Below are 20,246 nucleotides of genomic sequence, written 5' to 3' on the forward strand. Positions count from 1 at the left end.
CGTTTATTTATAGGAAAGGTTGCAAGACGAGCATTCATACAAGTCCTTATTAGAGATATTGCGAAAGTTCAGAGAAAATAAGAAGAGTCTTACTGAGGTCCATCATGAGGTGTGTGTGTGTGTGTTTCAGCTCTATCATAAAAAAAACTATTAATACGTGTATAATATTAATACTTGTTTCTTCTTTAGAGTTCATGTATTGGGTTTGATGATTTTACCTTTATTTTGTTAAAGAAATGATTACCTATTTGCAGGTGTTGTATGCCCTCCAAGACCACCAGGATTTGTGTGTTGATTTTGCAGCTTTTCTCCCTGCTCGCTATAGATGATAATACTATAGAGAAGATTTAGATTGCAGTTGAACGACCGAGCTGGACAATAAGCTGGGATAATAAGTTGTAATCACTAGTTTGTTGTTGATGACAAAACTTATCATTCATTTCAGTTATTTTTCATCGTTTAAGACAAAACCGACACTCATTTCAGCTACTTTTCATCGTTTGAGTTTCATATTATGGACAATATATATGGATGAACTTATAAAAGAAAATTTTAATCCTTATCTAGTGTTTCAGTAAATTTTTTCGTATGTATTTTATTTGGACAATTCTTTTATTTGGGAGAGTTTTAATATGATCATGTATCTTACTTACAAGTGCTGTTATTTCTACTTTAACTGTAAATTATATGGATATATATATATATGTCTAGTAACTTTTTGTATATTGATCTTCTTCTTTGGTTCTTTCATCCGAATAATGTTGTTTACAACTTTACGTTGGTTTGTATTAGTGGGTATACATTGGTGTCTTTTTTGTTCAAGTTGAGTTATTCTGATATCAGTTAATATGTGGTATATAGTTCGAATTGTTGTTGATATGAATACACAATTCATGAACTTGATCTGATAATTTTTCAGTCAATCAGTCAACTTAACATAAATGGGAATACACATTAACACATTAACACAATTACCATAATCTATTAAAGAGCGGTCAATAGGTTAACTTCCTAAATACCTAGGTTTTTTTTTTGTTTTCGTAGTGTTTCCTCATGTACAGTAAAAAGTAAAATCTCTATAAATTAATAATATTAAATTATATTATTTTATTAATTTGTAGTGTTATTAATTAACAAAAAAATTATTTTTAAATTTTTCTGTTTTAGAATATATAGTTTTTAGGGCTCTCTCTCTTTCTCAACTTCTTCCTCTTACCAAACCTTTATCTTTCAGATGAAGATGTTTGATTAAATCTTTTGTTTGTAACATATCTTCGTTCCTAGGATCAATCTTTTGTTTCACATAAGGAGAATTTCTCTTTGCAATAGGCAATTTTGTTGTGTAATTGTCTCAAGGTGGAGCTTCTCTTAATGATCTTCTTCTATCTCCAAGCTTGAGTCATAATAATCTTATCTCCTGCTTTAGAAGAATTTTATTATATCCTGTTTGTTTGTATCAGATTTTTTACTTCTTTTCAGATTTGCACTTAACCCTTTTGATGGGAATCAATTTTCACTTTTCTGATATGGAGCCTAAGTTGTCGACTATGAGTGAAGTATCCTTGATAAAAGGATGATGTGATAATGGATTACTCTCGGCTGACTCTATTGGAGATTTCAGAAAATGTTGGCATCTTCTATATATTGAAGGTGGTCTGAGAAAAGATCTTCCATTGAGGCATCTGATGTTTCCAGAGTTATCATATGAAAGTTATTAGAAACTTTGATCAAAGAAACAGTTGGATCGAAAGTTAGGAGCTTTGGTGTCGATGATTGAAGCATCCACACCCTTTGGTGAGGGTGTTAATTTCTGCTGTGGCGGAGAGGAGGAGATTGTAGAGGAATTACGCGACGGTGAAGCTTCCTGTAGGCCGTGGTTACATGTGATAGCATGTGCAACACGTGTGAGAGACGTGGCCCTGATGCTGCATCGTGAAGCTTCGTGAAAAGACACGTGAAAGATAAACCTAATGTATCGTTTTTGTTTTATCTAATTTATGCTCTTTTGGGCCTCATGTATTTCGATTGGGCTTAGAAAACATTGTAACCGATCCACTTTGCCTTCGGATTAATGAAATCAAAAGTTGACCAAAAAAAATATAATTTTATAAAATTAGAAAATAGTTTTTTTACTATATATACATTAAATAAATCTTAAAATTCAAATTACATAGTGTTAAATTTTATATTTTTGGGCATAAAAATATATTTTTAAAAATTTAAATGTGGTTTTAGATATTAGTTTACTAAATATTATAAAAAATACTGAAATATTAAGAAAAATAAAGAAGAAAACCATTATGAATATAAAGTAAATAATAAAATAATATATATATATAAATTATTAATTTATGATTTTAGTGGAACCATATATTTACATAGGACTTTGTAGAAAATATTATCTTATTGAATTGTCATATTTAGAAGCGGTCCAACTCGGAACCACATAATTTATGAATTTATCGAGTGTTAATTTATATAATTTTACTGTATAAGTTTTTAATTCCATAAAATTTGGATTTTAAAGTAATTAATTTATTTTATAATAAATTTAATAATTTATGAATTTCAGAAAAGTAAAATAAGTTATTTAGTTTATTAAAGCACTACTAGATGAGAGATATGAGAACATGTTTAATGAAAATTATATATTTAATATTTATTAATTTAATCAATTTGAAAAAAAATATTAACTGATGAAAGTTTTAGAGAATATGATAAAAAAATTCTTCTAATAAAATATAACGTAGTACCTTACTATACAAGCTTAAAATCTATATCTGAAATAAGTTTCATAACAATAAAATTCCAAGATTTTTTTTTTGAAAGAAATTTATTTGATAATTAGTTAAATATATCCACGCCCTAATCTTATCTTCCTATACTATATATGACAGATGACATTTAGCACGAAGATATAACTCGTTTGATTGTCCATAATGTTCTGTTGCAAGTGCCAAGTGGTTCACCTCTGTAGTGTAGTCTCTTATCTTTTTGGACTCCTTTTTTTGGCTTTCCATTTGTTTATACTTCATCGAATTTTCAGATCACAATAATACTATACGATAAGAAGAAAAAACATAGGCTTCTTGGTTTGGATTATGGAGATATCTATTCAATTATGTGATTTCGAATGATCTGTATTCACAAATTTAATAATTACACTACATTTTTTAACTCTTTTTTTTATTAGTTTCTGCAAATTTTCTGATTAAAGTCTCTTCTTGTTCTATCTCTGTTGTGTTTCCGTGTGCCGTAAGAAGGAAAGCTCTTGCTTCTAGACTTGTTGTGTCTCTACGTAACTCTACGATCGTCTTCCTCTTCTTTATTTTCCGAAACGTTTATTAATTCCTTATCTCGAAGCGCCGTAATGTGGAGAAACTATCCAAAGATTTAAGTTAGAAATCGTATTTTGCAGCATCTTCATTTTTCTTTGATTGTTAACTAGTTTCTAGATCCACTTCTTGTTTTGCTCCAAGTTGAGAGATTGCCTCTGAGTATACGGATATGGTTTTGTTTAATTTTTTTCATTGATTACTGTTGTAAAGATTTTATTTGTGAAGAAAAGATCAAAGGGTTTTAATTTTTTTTTATTCAATTAATTTTACATGAATCCTTGATTGTTATGTAATCTTGCCGTGATATATTGGCAGATATGAAGCACAGTGATCTATTTTTGCTACTAAACTTTTTGTTTTTGTATTATTTGTTTAATGAAGCTCTAACTAATTTCAAAACATGGTTGGGGTTGGAGGGAGTGCACAGAAGAACTACAAATGATCCACTTGCATATCTCAAGGCTGTCAAGTATAAATTTTAAGATAAATGCAAAAATATGATGAGTTTCGTGAGATCATGACAAATTTTAAAGCTCAGAGGTATTGGAGTTTTTTTATTTACCTCTTTGATTCAGTTGTTGTCTTGTCGGGAACTGAATCTGATCTTGTTTTTAGTTTTGTAGATTTGATACTAGTGGTCAGTGGGAAATCCAAACTGATTTTTGCACTGGGTGCACACAGTGTAAAATTACCGGTAACAATATGTGTATATATGAAATTAGGCTCAGTAACACATTATTTTTGGAAAATATTATGGGTGCATGTGCACACACTCTCTCCTTACTAGCTTCGCCCCTGCTAGTTGTCCCCTTCCTCTACTAATAGTCCTGTAAAAATGTGGGTACGTGATAGAGCCATTAAATCACTTCCCACCATGCGGGACTCTAACAAGGTTCCTCTCTCTAGTTTTTATTTGCTCTTGGATTAATTTGTGAGCTACTGGATATTGGATACCCAGACCTGTTACTTATTTGCAGAAGGACCGGATCATTGCTTCACATACAGACTCTGTGACCTCAAAACGGAGCGTATGGACCTAGACAATGAGAGATCTTTGTTGAAAGGAAGTAAAGAAGAGGCTAGACGCATTGACACAAAGAATGATCACATGGATGGATGACAGAGACAGGAAAGGTTATGGAATTGATAGCCAGTAAGAGCAGTTTCTCGACAGTAAAAAAGAAACTGACACTAAGGGATGATGATTCTCCTGAAATCACGAATCAGGCTAGGGAAGGAGTGAGTTTCTTGATTTTCATTTTCAAGCAGACTTGTCTGCCATTAGTTATGGCCTGAAATTGACTTTTGTGATGACAGGCCATGTCCAAAAACTTGCTTTTGTTGATCGAGTGAAGGTGAAACTTAACACCTCTGAGTACCAAGAGTTCTTGCGATGTCTTAGTCTATTTTCAAAGGAAATAATCAGCCAACCTGAATTGCATTCTTTGATCATGACTTTTGTGTCCGAGTGAGACAGTACAAAGAGTTAGTTTATATATATATATCTATATATAAAAGAGAGGTTTAAATATTGCGCTTATTTGCGTAGTAGTCACTTACCTAATTTATACTTAAATTATGACTACTACGCAAATAAGCGCAATATTTAAACCTCTCTTATATATATAAACTAACTCTTTGTACTGTCTCAGTCGGACACAAAAGTCATGATCAAATAGTTAGTTTTCTTGGAGAGTCTTTCAAACTCTCTAATTATCTCATATATTAAGGGAAAAGCAAAGAAACAAAAAGTTAATTAATAATTTAGATGTATAATTATGAAAGTAGATGACAGTGTTTTTTTTGCCTCTGGTGAGTAATGAACCACTAGTATTTACAATCACATATCGGTACAAATTGCTCATGTCATAGATTTATTTACTGCATGTATATTCATTATATGCAGTAAAATGAGTGGATAAAAATAGAAACCGGTGTAAATTAAAATGTGTATTTCAATTACTACACATAGCAAGTCTAATAATATTATTAAAATTAAAATATAATATTATACAACTAATTTTATATATAAAATTCATTATATCAAATATAATTATTAATAAAATTAAAAAAAATAATATAGTTTAAAAACACGGATCCGAATCCGAATATCTGATCTAAAAATTAAGATATCCGGATCCGGATCCGGTTTTGACGGTTCCAAGATTTTACTACACGAATTTGGATCCAGACACTCTGGATATTCTATTTTCGGAGTGGATCCCGAGCGGATTTTGGATCGGATCTGAATCCTGGATAATAAGTCTCGGGCCTAGTTTATATATGAGGATTGTACATTTTTAATAGAGAAAGAGAGATTTAAATCTTTCTCAAAAAAAAGAAAAAAAAAAAGAAAGAGAGGTTTAAATCGTTAACTAAGGAAGATAATTATGTTATCCACCTATATAGTATCAAAAGATATAGAAAATATCAATTTAAATTTTGAAACTTTTATAAATATAATTGTTGGCTGTATATGTTATTATATATTTTCAAATATTTTCTATGAAGGAATTGTTTTAGTCAAATAAAAGGAAGGAAATAAAAGATATATTTTCATTATTACCTTAGAAAAATGATTTTTTTGTCTATTCCACATTTCTATATAAATGCAATGTAATATAATTTTAAACCATAAAATATTCTTGTCTACTTTTGTGGGAATTGTTCAAAACCTGTCTGGGTGCTGTGTGAGGTAAGGAGAAACCTTTTCCTCTGATGACGTAGATCTCGCTTAAGATTTGATAGGTGTATGATGTGGTTCTATAGTTTTCATTTCTCTCACTCTGTGGTAATTGTTCCAATGTTTTATGTTTATATTGTAAAATATTATCTGGACTAGGCTTGTTCAAATTCTCTAGTTTGTGGTCTTGATATTCATTGCCGTATTCCCTATGATTGTTCACCGTACCTGTACTAACTGCGCTGCGTGATTGTTTATGTTTGTATTTTGGGATGGAATTCGAATTGGATTATTTGAATATGTAGTTTATACGTTTCAGATTAGTTTATTGTGGTTTGGGGTTATTTTACATTGCTATACTTTGTCTCTAAATAATTCTAGGCAATTTCAAATCATGATCATAAAGAGACAATCTACAAGGGATGTACGTGAGTACCTCCAAATTGTGCTGAATAGGTTTCCTGATAATTGTGAAATATATGATAAAATTACCAAGCTCTTGAAGAACTTGAGACTTGCAAGGTATTTTCTATGTGTTAAACATTAATTTTCCTCTTTTATTTGTTCAATTTCTGTCCGCATAATAGTCTTATGACTTATGAGAAGTTGAAAAAATTAATGGTGTTTTAATTGCGTTCTACTTACAATGATGTCATATCAAAGGTGAGTCAACTCTTTAAGGGACACAAAGACCTGCTTTTGGGTTTCAATAAGTTCTTGCCGCCGGTTTATAAGATAACACTCCCGAAGGATCAAACTCAACGAAGGAAGCCTGAGTTTCGGGATGCTTCTGAATTTCTCAACAAGGTCAAGGTACGCACACTCGCCCATGATAGTAAATAGGAATATATAATTCGACTAATGATTTGACTTTCAGTTTATTTTGTGCTATAAATATTTAAATTTTAAAAAGAAATATAGCACAGTTTGTATAATTGTATTCTAGCCCTTGTAATAAATTATATTCATTTTTTATGTTTCACCATCTCTCGTTAAATATCGTTTATTTGTAGGAAAGGTTGCAAGACGAGCATGCATACAAGTCCTTATTAGAGATATTGCGAATGTTCAAAGAAAATAAGAAGAATTTTACTGAGGTCCATCATGAGGTATATATATGTGTGTGTGTTTCAGTAATTGTAACCATTATGATAAAAAAAAACTAACTGTAACTAATATGTGTATAATATTATATTATTATTAAACTTGTTTCTTCTTTAGTGTTAATGTATTGGGTTGATGGTTTACCTATATTTTGTTAAAGAAATGATTACCTCTTTTGCAGTGTTGTATGCCCTCCGAGAACACCAAGATTTGTGTGTGGATTTTACAGCTTTTCTCCCAGCTCGCTATAGAGAAGATTGATCTTGCAGTTGAAATAAGCTGGGATAATAAGTTGTAATCACTAGTTTGTTGTTGATGAAAAAACTTATCATTCATTGCAGTTATTTTTCATCGTTTAAGACAAAACCGATATTCATTTCAGCTACTTTTCATCGTTTGAGTTTCATATTATGGACAATATATATGGATGAACTTATAAAAGAAAATTTTAATCCTTATCTAGTGTTTCAATAAAATTTTTCGTTTGTATTTTATTTGGACAATTCTTTTATCTGGGAGTTTTAATATGATAATGTATCTAATTTACAAGTGTTATTGTTTCTACTTCAACTATAAATTATATGGATATATATGTCAAGTAACTTTTTGTATGTTTATCTTCTTCTTTGGTTCCTCCATCTGTATAACGTTGTTTACAACTTTAAGATGGTTTGTATTAGAGGGTATACATTGGTGTTTTCTTGTTCAAGTTGAGTTATTCTGACATCAGCTAATATGTGGTATATAGTTCAAATTGTTGTTGATATGCATACACAATTCATGAACTTGATCAAATAATTTTTGAGTCAATTAGTCACCTGAACATAAATGGAAATACACATTAAAAATGACTATAAGCTAGTAAAGAGCCGTCTCTAGGTTAACTTCCTAAATACCTAGTTTTTGCCCTTGAAGTAATTTGTGAGCTACTGGATATTTCGATACTCAGAGCTGTTACTTGTTTGCGCATTGTTGCAGAAGGACCGGATCATTGCTTCACATACAGACAGTGACCTCAAACCGGAGCATAGGGATCTAGACCATGAGAGGTCTTCGTTGAAAGAAAGTAAAGAAGACATTAGACACATTGGCACAAAGAATGATATCTCTAAAAAGAAGCTGACACTAACGGCCGATGATTCTCCTGAAATCTCGAATCAGGCTAGAGAAGGAGACAAGTTTTGTGGAGCTGTTGGTACTTCATCTACTTGTGATGAAAACGGTGTTAGGAAAAGCAGATTTTCTGGTTTTCCTTTATTTTATACTTATGATAATAATTGATTTCCGAGATAGCCAGGGCATGTCCAAGGACTTTGCTTTTGTTGATCGAGTGAAGGAGAAGCTTAACAACTCTGAGTACCAAGAGTTCTTTGAGATACATGACTATGGTTAGTTAGATAGATTAGTTTATTTTACATTAAGAGTTTTTGAAGATTTTCCATTTAATAATTAGTTCTTAAGTTTTATTTTTACTTAGTTTAAGTGTTCTCCTTTTTCAATTAAGCTGTATCCCTATGTAATGATTTCATATGTTTAATAATAAAAAAAGCTTCAGAGAATTAATTTAATCTCTAAGAGAGATTAGGCTAAATGAAAGTCATTCTTACGATGTCTTAATCTTTTTTTGAAAAAAAAAGTAATTACACAGATTCATACACACACGCGTATACAGTATACTATCGGTCACTAGCTCTAAACCTAAATTTTCTACCTCATATCTATTAGAACATCTCTAACTCATTGCTATTTCCACCTCTATAATAGCATTTAAAGGTGAGATTGGTCTAACACGTCTCTATTTCTTCTTTTATAGTAAAGATTTCTATTTTTTCCTCTATTTATAGAGGAAGAAATAAGCATTCTTCTAGTTTTTACTCTACGATATTTTGCTTTTTCTCCTTTGAATCCCTGCTCATTATATGATTGCATGTTTAATTCATTAAATTTCTATTCGCGTTCACTGCCCTAATTTAATATCTGACCTGTAAATATGAAGAGATGCCTATAACAGCTTAAACAAAACATGAACTGCGAACAAACAAAAGATGATTCAACCATTTGACAGACACTAATCCATGTTTAAGAATTGGGTACAAAGGCTTCTTTGGGGTTGATATTTTAACCTCACGAGTGATGTTAAAAAGAGGTTTGTTGGGGACAGAAGGAGCAATCTTCTTTTCATTGTTGACATGCAGTTCTCTAGCACAGTTACAGAGAACAGGCTCATGCGGGTTACAACCACAACCGCTGCATAATCATGCACAGAGACTAAAAAGGTATAACAAAGAAAATTTTGTTTTCTTGTAGTTCAGTCTTACATATCCTCATGAATTGACAAAGCAAATTATTTCTTCTTTGTTATCTTACATTTTTTCATAGGGAATTCCAAGGGGACGAGGAGATCCATCATTGTACTCTTTGTTCTACGTGAAAGAGCGAAAATCAGCAGCATAGATCGACCAGACCTTGATGCTACTTCCAAGGGTTGGAAAGAACCTTTCCTCAACCAAAGGAAGAAACAACGTGATACGCCCTAAATCGGGAAGGATCAATTTAGCTGAGTGTTAGATATGATCCGAGAAGGCAATGACACTTCTGGAACTGAGATGGATTGAAAGGATCGTCAAGAGATGCGGAATGACTCTTGATATACCCACGATTTAAGGCTAACCACCTAAGAACGATTGTAATGCATTGGCTAACCACCAAACAACACACAAAGATGAATTGGCTGACCACCAAATCAACAAGCCGGTTCACAGTCACACCAATGAACTAGCTAAAGAACTCTATCTCTCTCACTCAGAGAAGAAACAAAATAAACTCAAAAACATAGAATGTTTTTGTTCATAGAATGAGACTACATATTTATAGTGTTTGTAGTCAAAGACTAATAAAAAAAATACATGGAAAATAATGCATAGAAAATACAAATTTGACCATATCTAAATTAATGAGTCAAAGACTCAGTCTTCCATGCAGATTGGTCAAAGATGGCCCTTCAGATAATGTCCATGTTCATCCGAACCAGATGGATGCACGGGGTAAAGATAAGGACGCTTGTGGGACTGTCCTGATGGACCGCCGGATGAGAATGCATGTCCGTCTTCGGTTTCTTCACGACCCAAGCTAAGTTTGGCTCGACCGTGGGTCTTAGAATGTCGAGTTGGGCGGGGAAGACGAGCTCCGGTACGGTCAGTTCGGTCGTCTGGTCGTCGTTCCAGCCGAAGCTCCAATCGGGACGCAGGCAGGACGGCTCGGTCAGTCTGATCGGTACGGTCGGATGAACGAACCTCGGTCAAATTGTTTAGAACGTCCTGATCTCCATGCTGGTCGGCTCCAATGGACTGATACACGAACCGGGGCACATCACAACGTACCCCATGTTTCATTTCGATGAAGGATACGACCGACCAACGGAGAAGAATAGTTTCTGGCAGTGTTTTGAAACCCGACTTGGATCCGCAGTTGAACCGGTAAATCCGGTGACCCAGAAAAAATCCAGTTTGGATTTTTTGTAAACCCCAATATTTAAAAACCTGCAAAAACCCACTAAAACCCGGAATCTGATACCTGTTGAACCACCGGTTGAACCAATAAATAATTTTTACCCTTTTTTTAGTTTTTAATTATGTTTTATATTCTAAGTTTCCAATTAAGAAGTTGGGTGCTGGAAAAAAAAGAGTTAAATTTTCACTTTTATATTTGTGATTTTTAGATTTTGATGAATATTGCACTATGCCATCTGGAAAAATTAAGTGAACGATAGAGAGAACCAAAATTAGTTGATGTGATTTGGTGTTAGTTTATTTCCGTTATTGACAATTTTATTACAATGATCTTTTATTTTTGGTTTATTTTGGATTTGAAGTTTAATTTATTATTCACATTAAACATTTAAATATTTATGAATTCTATGTCTTGATTTTTTTTAGATGTCATAACTCTTATCTTGTTACAGAAAATTTTAAATAGTCTAAATTATTTTTTGATATTTTGTATGTCAAATGAACATAAAAATATAAAAACTAAAGTTGTATGTTCTAAATGTTTTAAACATAAAATATATATATATCCAAACTATCATTTTATGTGTTAAAAATATTAAACTTTAATTTCTATATTTTTATTTTCATAGTTAATATATTATTATATAAAAAAATAATTTATTTATTAACCTGCAATACATCTGCGGTCGATCCCGGTAAGTCGTGTTTAAAAACATTGGTTTTTGGGGTTGAAACCCTAATTCCATTTGCACCGTCCCTTTTATACGTTTTGGGCTTTACATAAAAGCATCACTATATTCTTTAAATATATCGATTTTCTTTTTTAATAATATATAGTACCCTTTTTAACTTGACGAGGGCCACGCGTGGAGGTATTTCCAAATGGGACATTGGCAACCTCTTGTGGTTGCTTGTAAACAGATTTTGTATGACAGAATATTATCAGCAAAGTCAATTCATCTTCTCCAGAAAGAAAGTGGAAGACTTCAAAAATTCAACAAACCCTGCGGACTCCTATGGCCAGGTGAATTTCCCTTATGATCTTTTATGCAGTTAATAAAGGATGCATCTTTGTTGCTGCTTTGTTGGAACAGCTTCATGAATGCTCTCTACAATTTGCTTGATGGCACCTCGGATAATTCTAAAGTTTGAAGATGATTGCAGAGCAATAATTGGGACTCAGTCATATGTTCTCTTCACATTGGACAAACTGATCATATGACTTTGTATCTTTGTGATTTTGTTTCTGCTGAAACTATCAACCCCAACAAAACTATCTATCCAGCTTCTGGACTACGGACATGATAAGCCGGATGTGACATCCATATCCATGATAAGCCTTATTCTCTGCTTAACACTGTGGAGTACCTATGATAATGACTTTTAAGTTTTTTAGGTTTATCCTGCAGGCAGGGCCGGCTCAATAGTGTCATGGACCTTGGGGCAAAAAAAAAATTTTAATTTTCAAACTATTATTTTTCTTTAAAAAATCTGATAGATATATGTTTTTTTTTTAAATACCAGAAGTATTTTTAAAAATAAATCTATGGAAATAAAAAAATATTTTCATATAAAAAATATTTGCAGGTCTCTTATGTACATGACACAGGATGTTTTGCGTCGTGCTAAGAGGAGGAGGAAGGTTTTGAAGAAAAGCAGACAGGATCCTGTTTCCAGTGGTTCTTTAATTAGACAAAGGAGGATACAAAGATACCAAAAACTTCTCACCGGGCAATGATATTTCTCACTTACCATTGGCTAAAGGTCGTGAATGGAGAAACTCGGCAAGCCTTTAAAACGCAAGGTTGCCGTTATTTGCTTGTTGCATTGAGCTTTGTCAGAAGAGAAGAAATTTAAGATGGCTAAAGAAAACAATTTTTTTTAAGATGGCTCACTTCTGTTGCTGCCTATGCTTCAGCTCCCTGTTGAATTCTCACTGAAAATAAAAGAGGAGTGGAAAAATCGAAGGAATACTGAAGGGATTAGCTTCAACAGTTGTGTATATAATAAGTTATTGTATGTTGTAGCATTAACTCAAAATTCATCTGTTGTTTGGTCCTATTTTTTTCAACATTAATCACCTGAATGAAAATTTGTTATGGGTGATATGACTTATGTTTATGAACTCTTAAAAATTTGGAGATCTAGACCAAACTTTTCATAAAACCGAAGACCGGCTCTGCTTAGAGCAAACTCGAGCATAAAAATTGATTTGCCTCGGAGTTAGGATAACAGCAGAAAAGAGAGGAGAAGACAAAGAAGTGTTTGTTATTAATTACTGTCTTCGTTTGTCTTCTTTTTTTTTCTCTAGGTGTCGTAAGTTGCAAGTTGTGAATATTTTAAAAGCAGGAGAGTGTCCACATTTATTTGTTAAATCAAGAAATGAAGAACATACATGAAAATTTCCAGATTGTCCAAACTTGCGTAACTAATACTTTAATATTCTACTACTTACATAATGAAATGATTCAACGGAAACAAGTAGGAAAAAATAAAGAATCAACTAAATTAGAGCTGGGCACAAATGCTTGATACTCGGTTTGTACTCGCTACTCGACTCGGTTTGGTTTGAAAAAACAAGTACTTGCTCCAATCAAGTCGAGTAACAAGTAAGCGGATTTTATTACTCGCAAGTACAAGTCAAGTATCAAGTTCATTTTAATTTTTAGCTACTTAGTTTGTTACTTGGCTTATTACTTAGTTTATTACTTGTTATCCTTTGCTTATTCAGTTATTTGTTATATATTATTTGGTTTATTAAATACTTAGTATATATTTCATTAGTTAATTAAAATTTATGTATTTTATGAGGTTACAATTACTTGTTACTTGCCTATGTTCACAACTTGGTTGGTTGGTACTTGATCTTTAAAATCGAATACTTGTTTTGACCAAACCAAGTGCAAGTCCAAATACAAAATCATAAAATAAAATTAATTATTTGGTTTATTATTCATTTTTTAGTTGAACAAAGATACGTTTTCCTAAATTATAGTAAAACAACTCCTTTATATTTCAATTTTTATAAGTGAATCAAACATAAATGATATATTTATATAAGAATTTTGGAATTTTTCTTTTTTAATTTAATCTATTTACGAATGACTAAAAAACAGGAAAAACAATGACAAAATAAAAACAAAGACATATTATTTATATATAATAAATTTATTTACTTTTAAATTTCAACTAATTATCAAATAATTTACCAATAATTATCATATAATTTGTAAATAATTTACAAGTAACAAGTAATAAAACAAGACAAGTAACTACCAAGTCCATCAATTTTTCGCAAGTACTTGAAACTATAAGTACTCGTTTTTAACAAACCAAGTGCAAGTCCAAAATTTTAATACTCGTACAAGCCAAGCCGAGTACTAAGTATACCGAAAATACCAAGTACTAAATATACCGAAAATACCAAGTACTCGGCTTGTGCCCACCCCTAAACTAAATAAAACAAAAGGCATGGCCGGCCATGAGATTGATGTGCCATAAACACATTGAGATTTATGTATACTCTCTCTCTCTCTCTCTTTAAAATGAGGAGGTCAAACGAATATTTTGCCTTATCTTAAATAGTAAATTGATGATGAAAGGGTTAATTCAATTCAACTGTTTCCAGGAACAAAAGAATCAGAGTAGCATACATCTAGAGAGATAGAATGAACAACTTAAAAATATCTTGTCTAGAAACAAAGCTTTGGTAAGTCTCTATCCTTTGCAAACGTATTACTTTGTTTCATCTCCTGGACAAATATTATGGACAAAGAGTCATTAAACTAATCAAGAAAGGATGAACAAACCAGAATATTTCTCAGATTGTCCACATCTATATGTTGGGAATTGTTCCTCTATTGGAAAGAATGATTCAATAGAAAATTTCTCAGATGGTGCCACATCCCTATCAGTGCTGCTTCAATGATAATTAATAGTACTTAAAAAGGGTTTGATCATTTGACTTTTAGCACTCTTGGACTCTTCTTATTGAACAAATCTTAGCGTTGACTCCACTTAAATGGGGAATGTATTCAATTTAACATCTGATGTGATTTGATTTTTAATGGGGTTTTAGATGATTTCAATAAGTTGCAGAGATTTAAGGGGGGGGGGGGGGTGTATTCAATTGAGAGTTTTAGGTGATTTGCGTCAAAATGACAAATTCACTGTTATTGAAACATGAATTTTAAAAACTCATTTAAAATCTAGTGTTATTGAACTTGACATTTTATAAAGTACTCTGAAATCCACTGTTATTGAAAATATTTTAAGTTGTGGAGTTTTAAAGTTTTCAAGTGATTTTAGAGTGTCTGGGTGGAGTTTCTTAGTTAAAAAAAAAAATAAAACTCAAATCTCATGGTTTTAGGTGATATTCTAGAGTGGTTTAACAAAAATCATTTTATTCTCTGCAATTTCTTAAAATCTTCTAAAACCTCATTAAAAGTCAAATCACCTCAAATTTTAGATTGAATACATCCCCCTAAGTGATTTTTGTTAAACTACTCTAGAATATCACCTAAAACTATGGGATTTGAGGTTTTAATTTTTTTAACTAAGAAATCCTACCCAAACACCCTAAAATCACCTGAAAACTTTAAAACTCCGCAACTTAAAATATTTTCAATAACAGTGGATTTCAGAGTACTTTAAGAAATGTCAAATTCAATAACAGTGGATTTTAAATGAGTTTTTAAAATTCATGTTTCAATAACAATGGATTTGTCATTTTAATACAAATCACCTTAAACTCTCAGTTGAATACATCCCCCAAAGTCTCTCATTTCTTGGTGTGAACATTTGGTTGTATGATCAAAGATTCAAAACCAAATCAATCATGATGTTGTTGTTGTTGTTTTTGCTGATGTTTTTCTTCCCCAAGAACGTGGTATGCCAAGGTTCAGACCCAACTGGTGGAGAATTCAGCTTCAATGGATTACTATATGCTGCAGGATCAGCCAATTTGAACAGCAATGGTCTATTCAGACTAACGAATTCTAAGACACAAACATCTGGTCAAGTTTTCTACAATTTGCCATTGAGATTCAAGGGCTCTGCAAATGGTAACGTTTTCTCCTTCTCCACCACATTCGTTTTCGCTATAGTCTCAAAGGATAGAGTTATCAAAGGTCATGGACTGGCCTTTGTCCTTTCTCCAACAAAAGGTTTGGTCAACGTTGATGCCACCCAATATCTTGGACTCTTCAACATAAACAATACTGGAAATCCTGAAAATCATATTGTAGCTGTTGAACTAGATACAGTCCAAGGTGCTGAGGTCCATGACATAGATGATAACCATGTTGGTATAGACATAAATAGTGTAGTTTCGGAAATAGCTGCTTCAGCAGGTTATTTCAAAGATGATGGTACTTTCAAAAACATATCTCTTACCAGTGGAGATTCCATGCAGTTGTGGGTGGAATATGACAGTAAACAGAAACGGCTTAATGTCACACTTCATCCTGTTCGTGTCCGTAAACCAAAGCTTCCACTCCTTTCTCTACAAAAAGATCTTTCTCCCTATTTGCTTGAATCTATGTATGTTGGCTTCACCTCATCCACAGGAATGCTAACTGCATCTCACTATATATTGGCTTGGAATTTCAAGATGAATGGGACGGCTCCAGATATAGACCCGTCTCGCCTTCCAGAGGTTCCCCGTTTTAAACAGCCATGGATCCAAACTCCAAAGGGTGTTTTGACCATTAGTTTGACAACATCAGGCGTCACCATACTCATCATCTTGAGTCTCGGCTTATGGCTTTTCTTGAAGAGGAAGAAGCTACTGGAAGTTCTTGAGGACTGGGAGGTACAGTTTGGTCCTCATAGGTTTGCTTACAAAGATCTACACACTGCCACAAAGGGTTTCAAGGATACTGAGCTTCTTGGTAGAGGAGGGTTTGGGAAAGTCTACAAGGGTACATTACCAGTGTCCAACATAGAGATTGCGGTGAAGAGGGTTTCTCACGATTCAAGACAGGGAATGAGAGAGTTCATCGCTGAGATAGCAACCATTGGCCGACTCAGACATCCAAACTTAGTTCGGCTCCAGGGCTACTGCAGAAGAAAAGGTGAACTCTACTTAGTGTATGATTGTATGCCCAAAGGAAGCGTCGATAAGTTCCTCTACCACCAACAGAAACAAAGTCTTAACTGGTCTCAAAGATTCAAGATCATCAAAGATGTAGCTTGTGGACTCTGCTATCTGCACCAACAATGGGTGCAGGTGATTATCCATAGGGACATTAAACCAGACAACATCTTGCTTGACAGAACTATGAATGCAAAACTTGGTAACTTTGGCCTCGCAAAGCTATGTGATCATGGGATTGATCCTCAGACCTCTCATGTGGCAGGTACCTCGTTTTATTTTTGTTGAATACTTTATCCTCTAAGAAATATATTTTTTACTCACAATGTTGTTACTTGGAAGGCACGCTTGGGTATATCTCACCTGAGCTCTCAAGAACTGGGAAGGAAAGTACAAGCTCTGATGTATTTGCGCTCGGAGTGGTCATGCTAGAGATTACTTGTGGTCGAAAACCCATATTGTCACGAGCATCACAAAGCGAGATGGTACTTACTGATTGGGTGCTAGAGTGTTGGGAGAAGGGGGATATAATGCAGGTTCTTGATCAGAAGATTGAGGGGCGGGACTTTTCTGAGGAGCAAGTCGAACTTGTTCTGAAACTTGGCTTACTCTGTTCTCATCCATTATCAGCCATCAGACCAAACATGTCCAGCGTCATTCAATACTTGGACAGTGTCGCACAGCTTCCTCATAACTTACTTAACATTGCAAAAGCTCGACAAGTTCATGGAGGTACTGAAATCTCAGGTGACTCCTGTTCTGTCGCACCCTTGACCTTCACTGAATCCTTTGTCTCTCATGGACGCTAAAAGATTGAAACCCAGATGGTCTTGTAACTTCTTGATTTCTACTGAAAATGAAATCCTTGACTGATATGTAGTAAGTTTGCAAGCGTGTAAGAAGGATATATCAGAAACAAAATGAATGTATCATCGTCCTCACTTTGAAACGCTATAGAATATATGCACATACATTGACAGAAAACTGTATGATACTTTTCTTACATAACTCTAACTAGAACACACTTGGCGACTTCTCTGTATATTTAAATACATCATTGACTCTTCAGAAAGATCCACTAACCAAGAATCAAGACGATAAGGACTAAAGCAACTGATAGATATCTTATCCACTATTGCAACTCCCCAACATATCCTCCTCTAAGGGCTTTTTAGGTCTGTACGTGTTTCTTTTCTCGATCACTTAATTGATTCTTGCGTGTCCAGGCGACTCTGCTTGTAGTCGTAGACAAAATTGTTTTGCGTTGTGTTCTGAGTTTTAAGTTGACTTTTCGCATATCTTCACAAAAGTAAATTGGTTGAAGGGCTTTTTGCAGAATTGACCTATAACTTAAAGTCAAACACAAAATTAACCTCCTTTTTTAAAAAAAAATTGGTTTTGCCCTATTCACCCCACAAGTTCATACAATTTACGAAAATGCCATCAATTTTTTTTTCTTTTTTTTTTTTCCGAAAATGACATTTTTACTCTCTCACCCTCATCATCTTCAAGTAATTACAAGATTGACATTGTCATCAATACCACAACCACCATGAACAACCAATTTGAAGCTCTTAATGCTCCCAAAATCGATTTACCCTTCTTCTTTTTCCATTCTTGTGAACTAAACACAACATATCTCTCACTTTCTCTCCACAATGAGCTAAAAAAACCCAAGATTTTGATTCTAAATTTTTGATGGTTCATAGAGTCATAGAAGCTAACGATTCTGGGTGGGTTACTTTCGTTTGTGATTCTGTGTGCTTGGAGAAGCCTTATGTATGCTAAGGAACTTATCTCACCAATTTAAGGTATGACATCGAGTTTTTTTCCAGATATGTTCGTCAGACGACTTACTTGGGAAGTCGTCTGGCTGTAGACAACTTACCTGGAAGTCGTCTGGTCAACGCAGAGGTTATTTTTGCAATTGACTTTGAAATCTGTAACCTGAGGCGACTGAAAGTTAAGTCGTCTGTTTTTGTTTGGTTTCAAAAAAAATTCCAAAGAACCTAGACGACTTACATTTCAGTCGTCATAAGTTAGTTTTGCATTTGACTGGATAATTTCAGAAGTTTGACTTCCCCAGACGACTTACATTTCAGTCGTCTGGCGAAAATTAAAATAATAATATTTTTTTAAAAGTAGACGACTTACAGTTAAGTCGTCATAGGTTAGTTTTGCAATTGAAAAAAAAAACTTCAAAATTTAATTATACACAGACGACTTATAATTCAGTCGTCCACGAGACGACTTACTTGTAAGTCGTCCAGGATTTGTTTCCGAGATTCTGGTCAAACCTCGTAAATCCTGGACGACTTACATTTCAGTCGTCTCGTGGACGACTGAATTATAAGTCGTCTGTATATAATTAAATCTTGAAGTTTTTTTTTTAATTGCAAAACTAACCTATGACGACTTAACTGTAAGTCGTCTACTTTTAAAAAAATATTATTATTTTAATTTTCACTAGACGACTGAAATGTAAGTCGTCCAGAAAAGTCAAACTTCTGAAATAATCCAGTCAAATGCAAAACTAACCTATGACGACTGAAATGTAAGTCGTCTAGCTTTTTTGGAGTTTTTTTTTAGACAAACAATAGTACACGACTTATTTTTCAGTCGTCCGAAATAACAGATTTCAAAGTCAATTGCAAAAATAACCTCTGCGTTGACCAGACGACGTATAGTTTAGTCGTCTGGACAACTTAGATTGAAGTTGTCTGCGTCTTCTCCGCTAGTTTTTAAGTCTTCTACGTTAGTTTTTGAATAACTTGTATTTTTAAGAGTGATAAGTAACTTCAAGATATGTAAAACTTATATTTACAAAATATGTTCTCTCCCTTAGTTTTACTAAATTTGACTAAGTTTTTCAACGCAAACTTATAATAAAATATGATATGCTTTGACTAGTTACTATTGTTTGTTTCCATCTCTTAAGTATTATTGTTATAGACAATAATAATGACTATTGTTATGAGTTGGAAGAAGGGTTAAAATGCTTCTTAAAATGTTGTATCAATATAAAGCTACCAACATTCTTGTTTATTAAGATGAGAAAAAGGCCATTGGAGTTTATTATTGCATATGAGAGATCCAAAGATAAGAAAAAGGCTACTGAAATCTATTATTTCATTGATTTGTAAATGTGTAAACACATTGTTAGCACATTTAATACATCTTGGAAAACATTATTACTGATTTTACAAAAAATTCACAACTAAAAGAGTAGACATGCAATTCACAAAACAGACCACAAACAAAACTATTATAGATCATTCCTCTACAAAGACAAGCTTGGATTCCACTTGAGTAGACAAGACCACAAGACTTTTAAGAAGTCCAGACGACTTCTAAGAAGTCCAGACGACTTCCAGGAAGTTCAGACGACTTTGTCAGAAGACTTTTAGGAAGTTCAGACGACTTCCAGACGACTTTACAGGAAGTTCAGACGACTTTACAGGAAGTCCAGACGACTTTACAGGAAGTCAAGACGACTTTACAGGAAGTCCAGACGACTT

General features: G+C 33.3%; 1 protein-coding gene across 1 annotated transcript; it reads left to right on the forward strand.

Annotated features, from left to right (window-relative positions):
* Positions 1-15,414: 15,414 nt before the first annotated feature.
* On the forward strand, positions 15,415-18,172 carry LOC106359447 (putative L-type lectin-domain containing receptor kinase V.1). Its single transcript, XM_013799152.2, has 2 exons — positions 15,415-16,993; positions 17,071-18,172. Exons 1-2 carry the CDS (start codon positions 15,472-15,474, stop codon positions 17,535-17,537), a joined length of 1,989 nt encoding a protein of 662 aa, XP_013654606.1. The 5' UTR covers positions 15,415-15,471; the 3' UTR covers positions 17,538-18,172.
* The last annotated feature ends 2,074 nt before the right edge of the window (positions 18,173-20,246 follow it).

Source organism: Brassica napus, chromosome C2 (genome assembly GCF_020379485.1).
Source record: "Brassica napus cultivar Da-Ae chromosome C2, Da-Ae, whole genome shotgun sequence".
In the NCBI taxonomy this organism is placed as follows: domain Eukaryota; kingdom Viridiplantae; phylum Streptophyta; class Magnoliopsida; order Brassicales; family Brassicaceae; genus Brassica; species Brassica napus.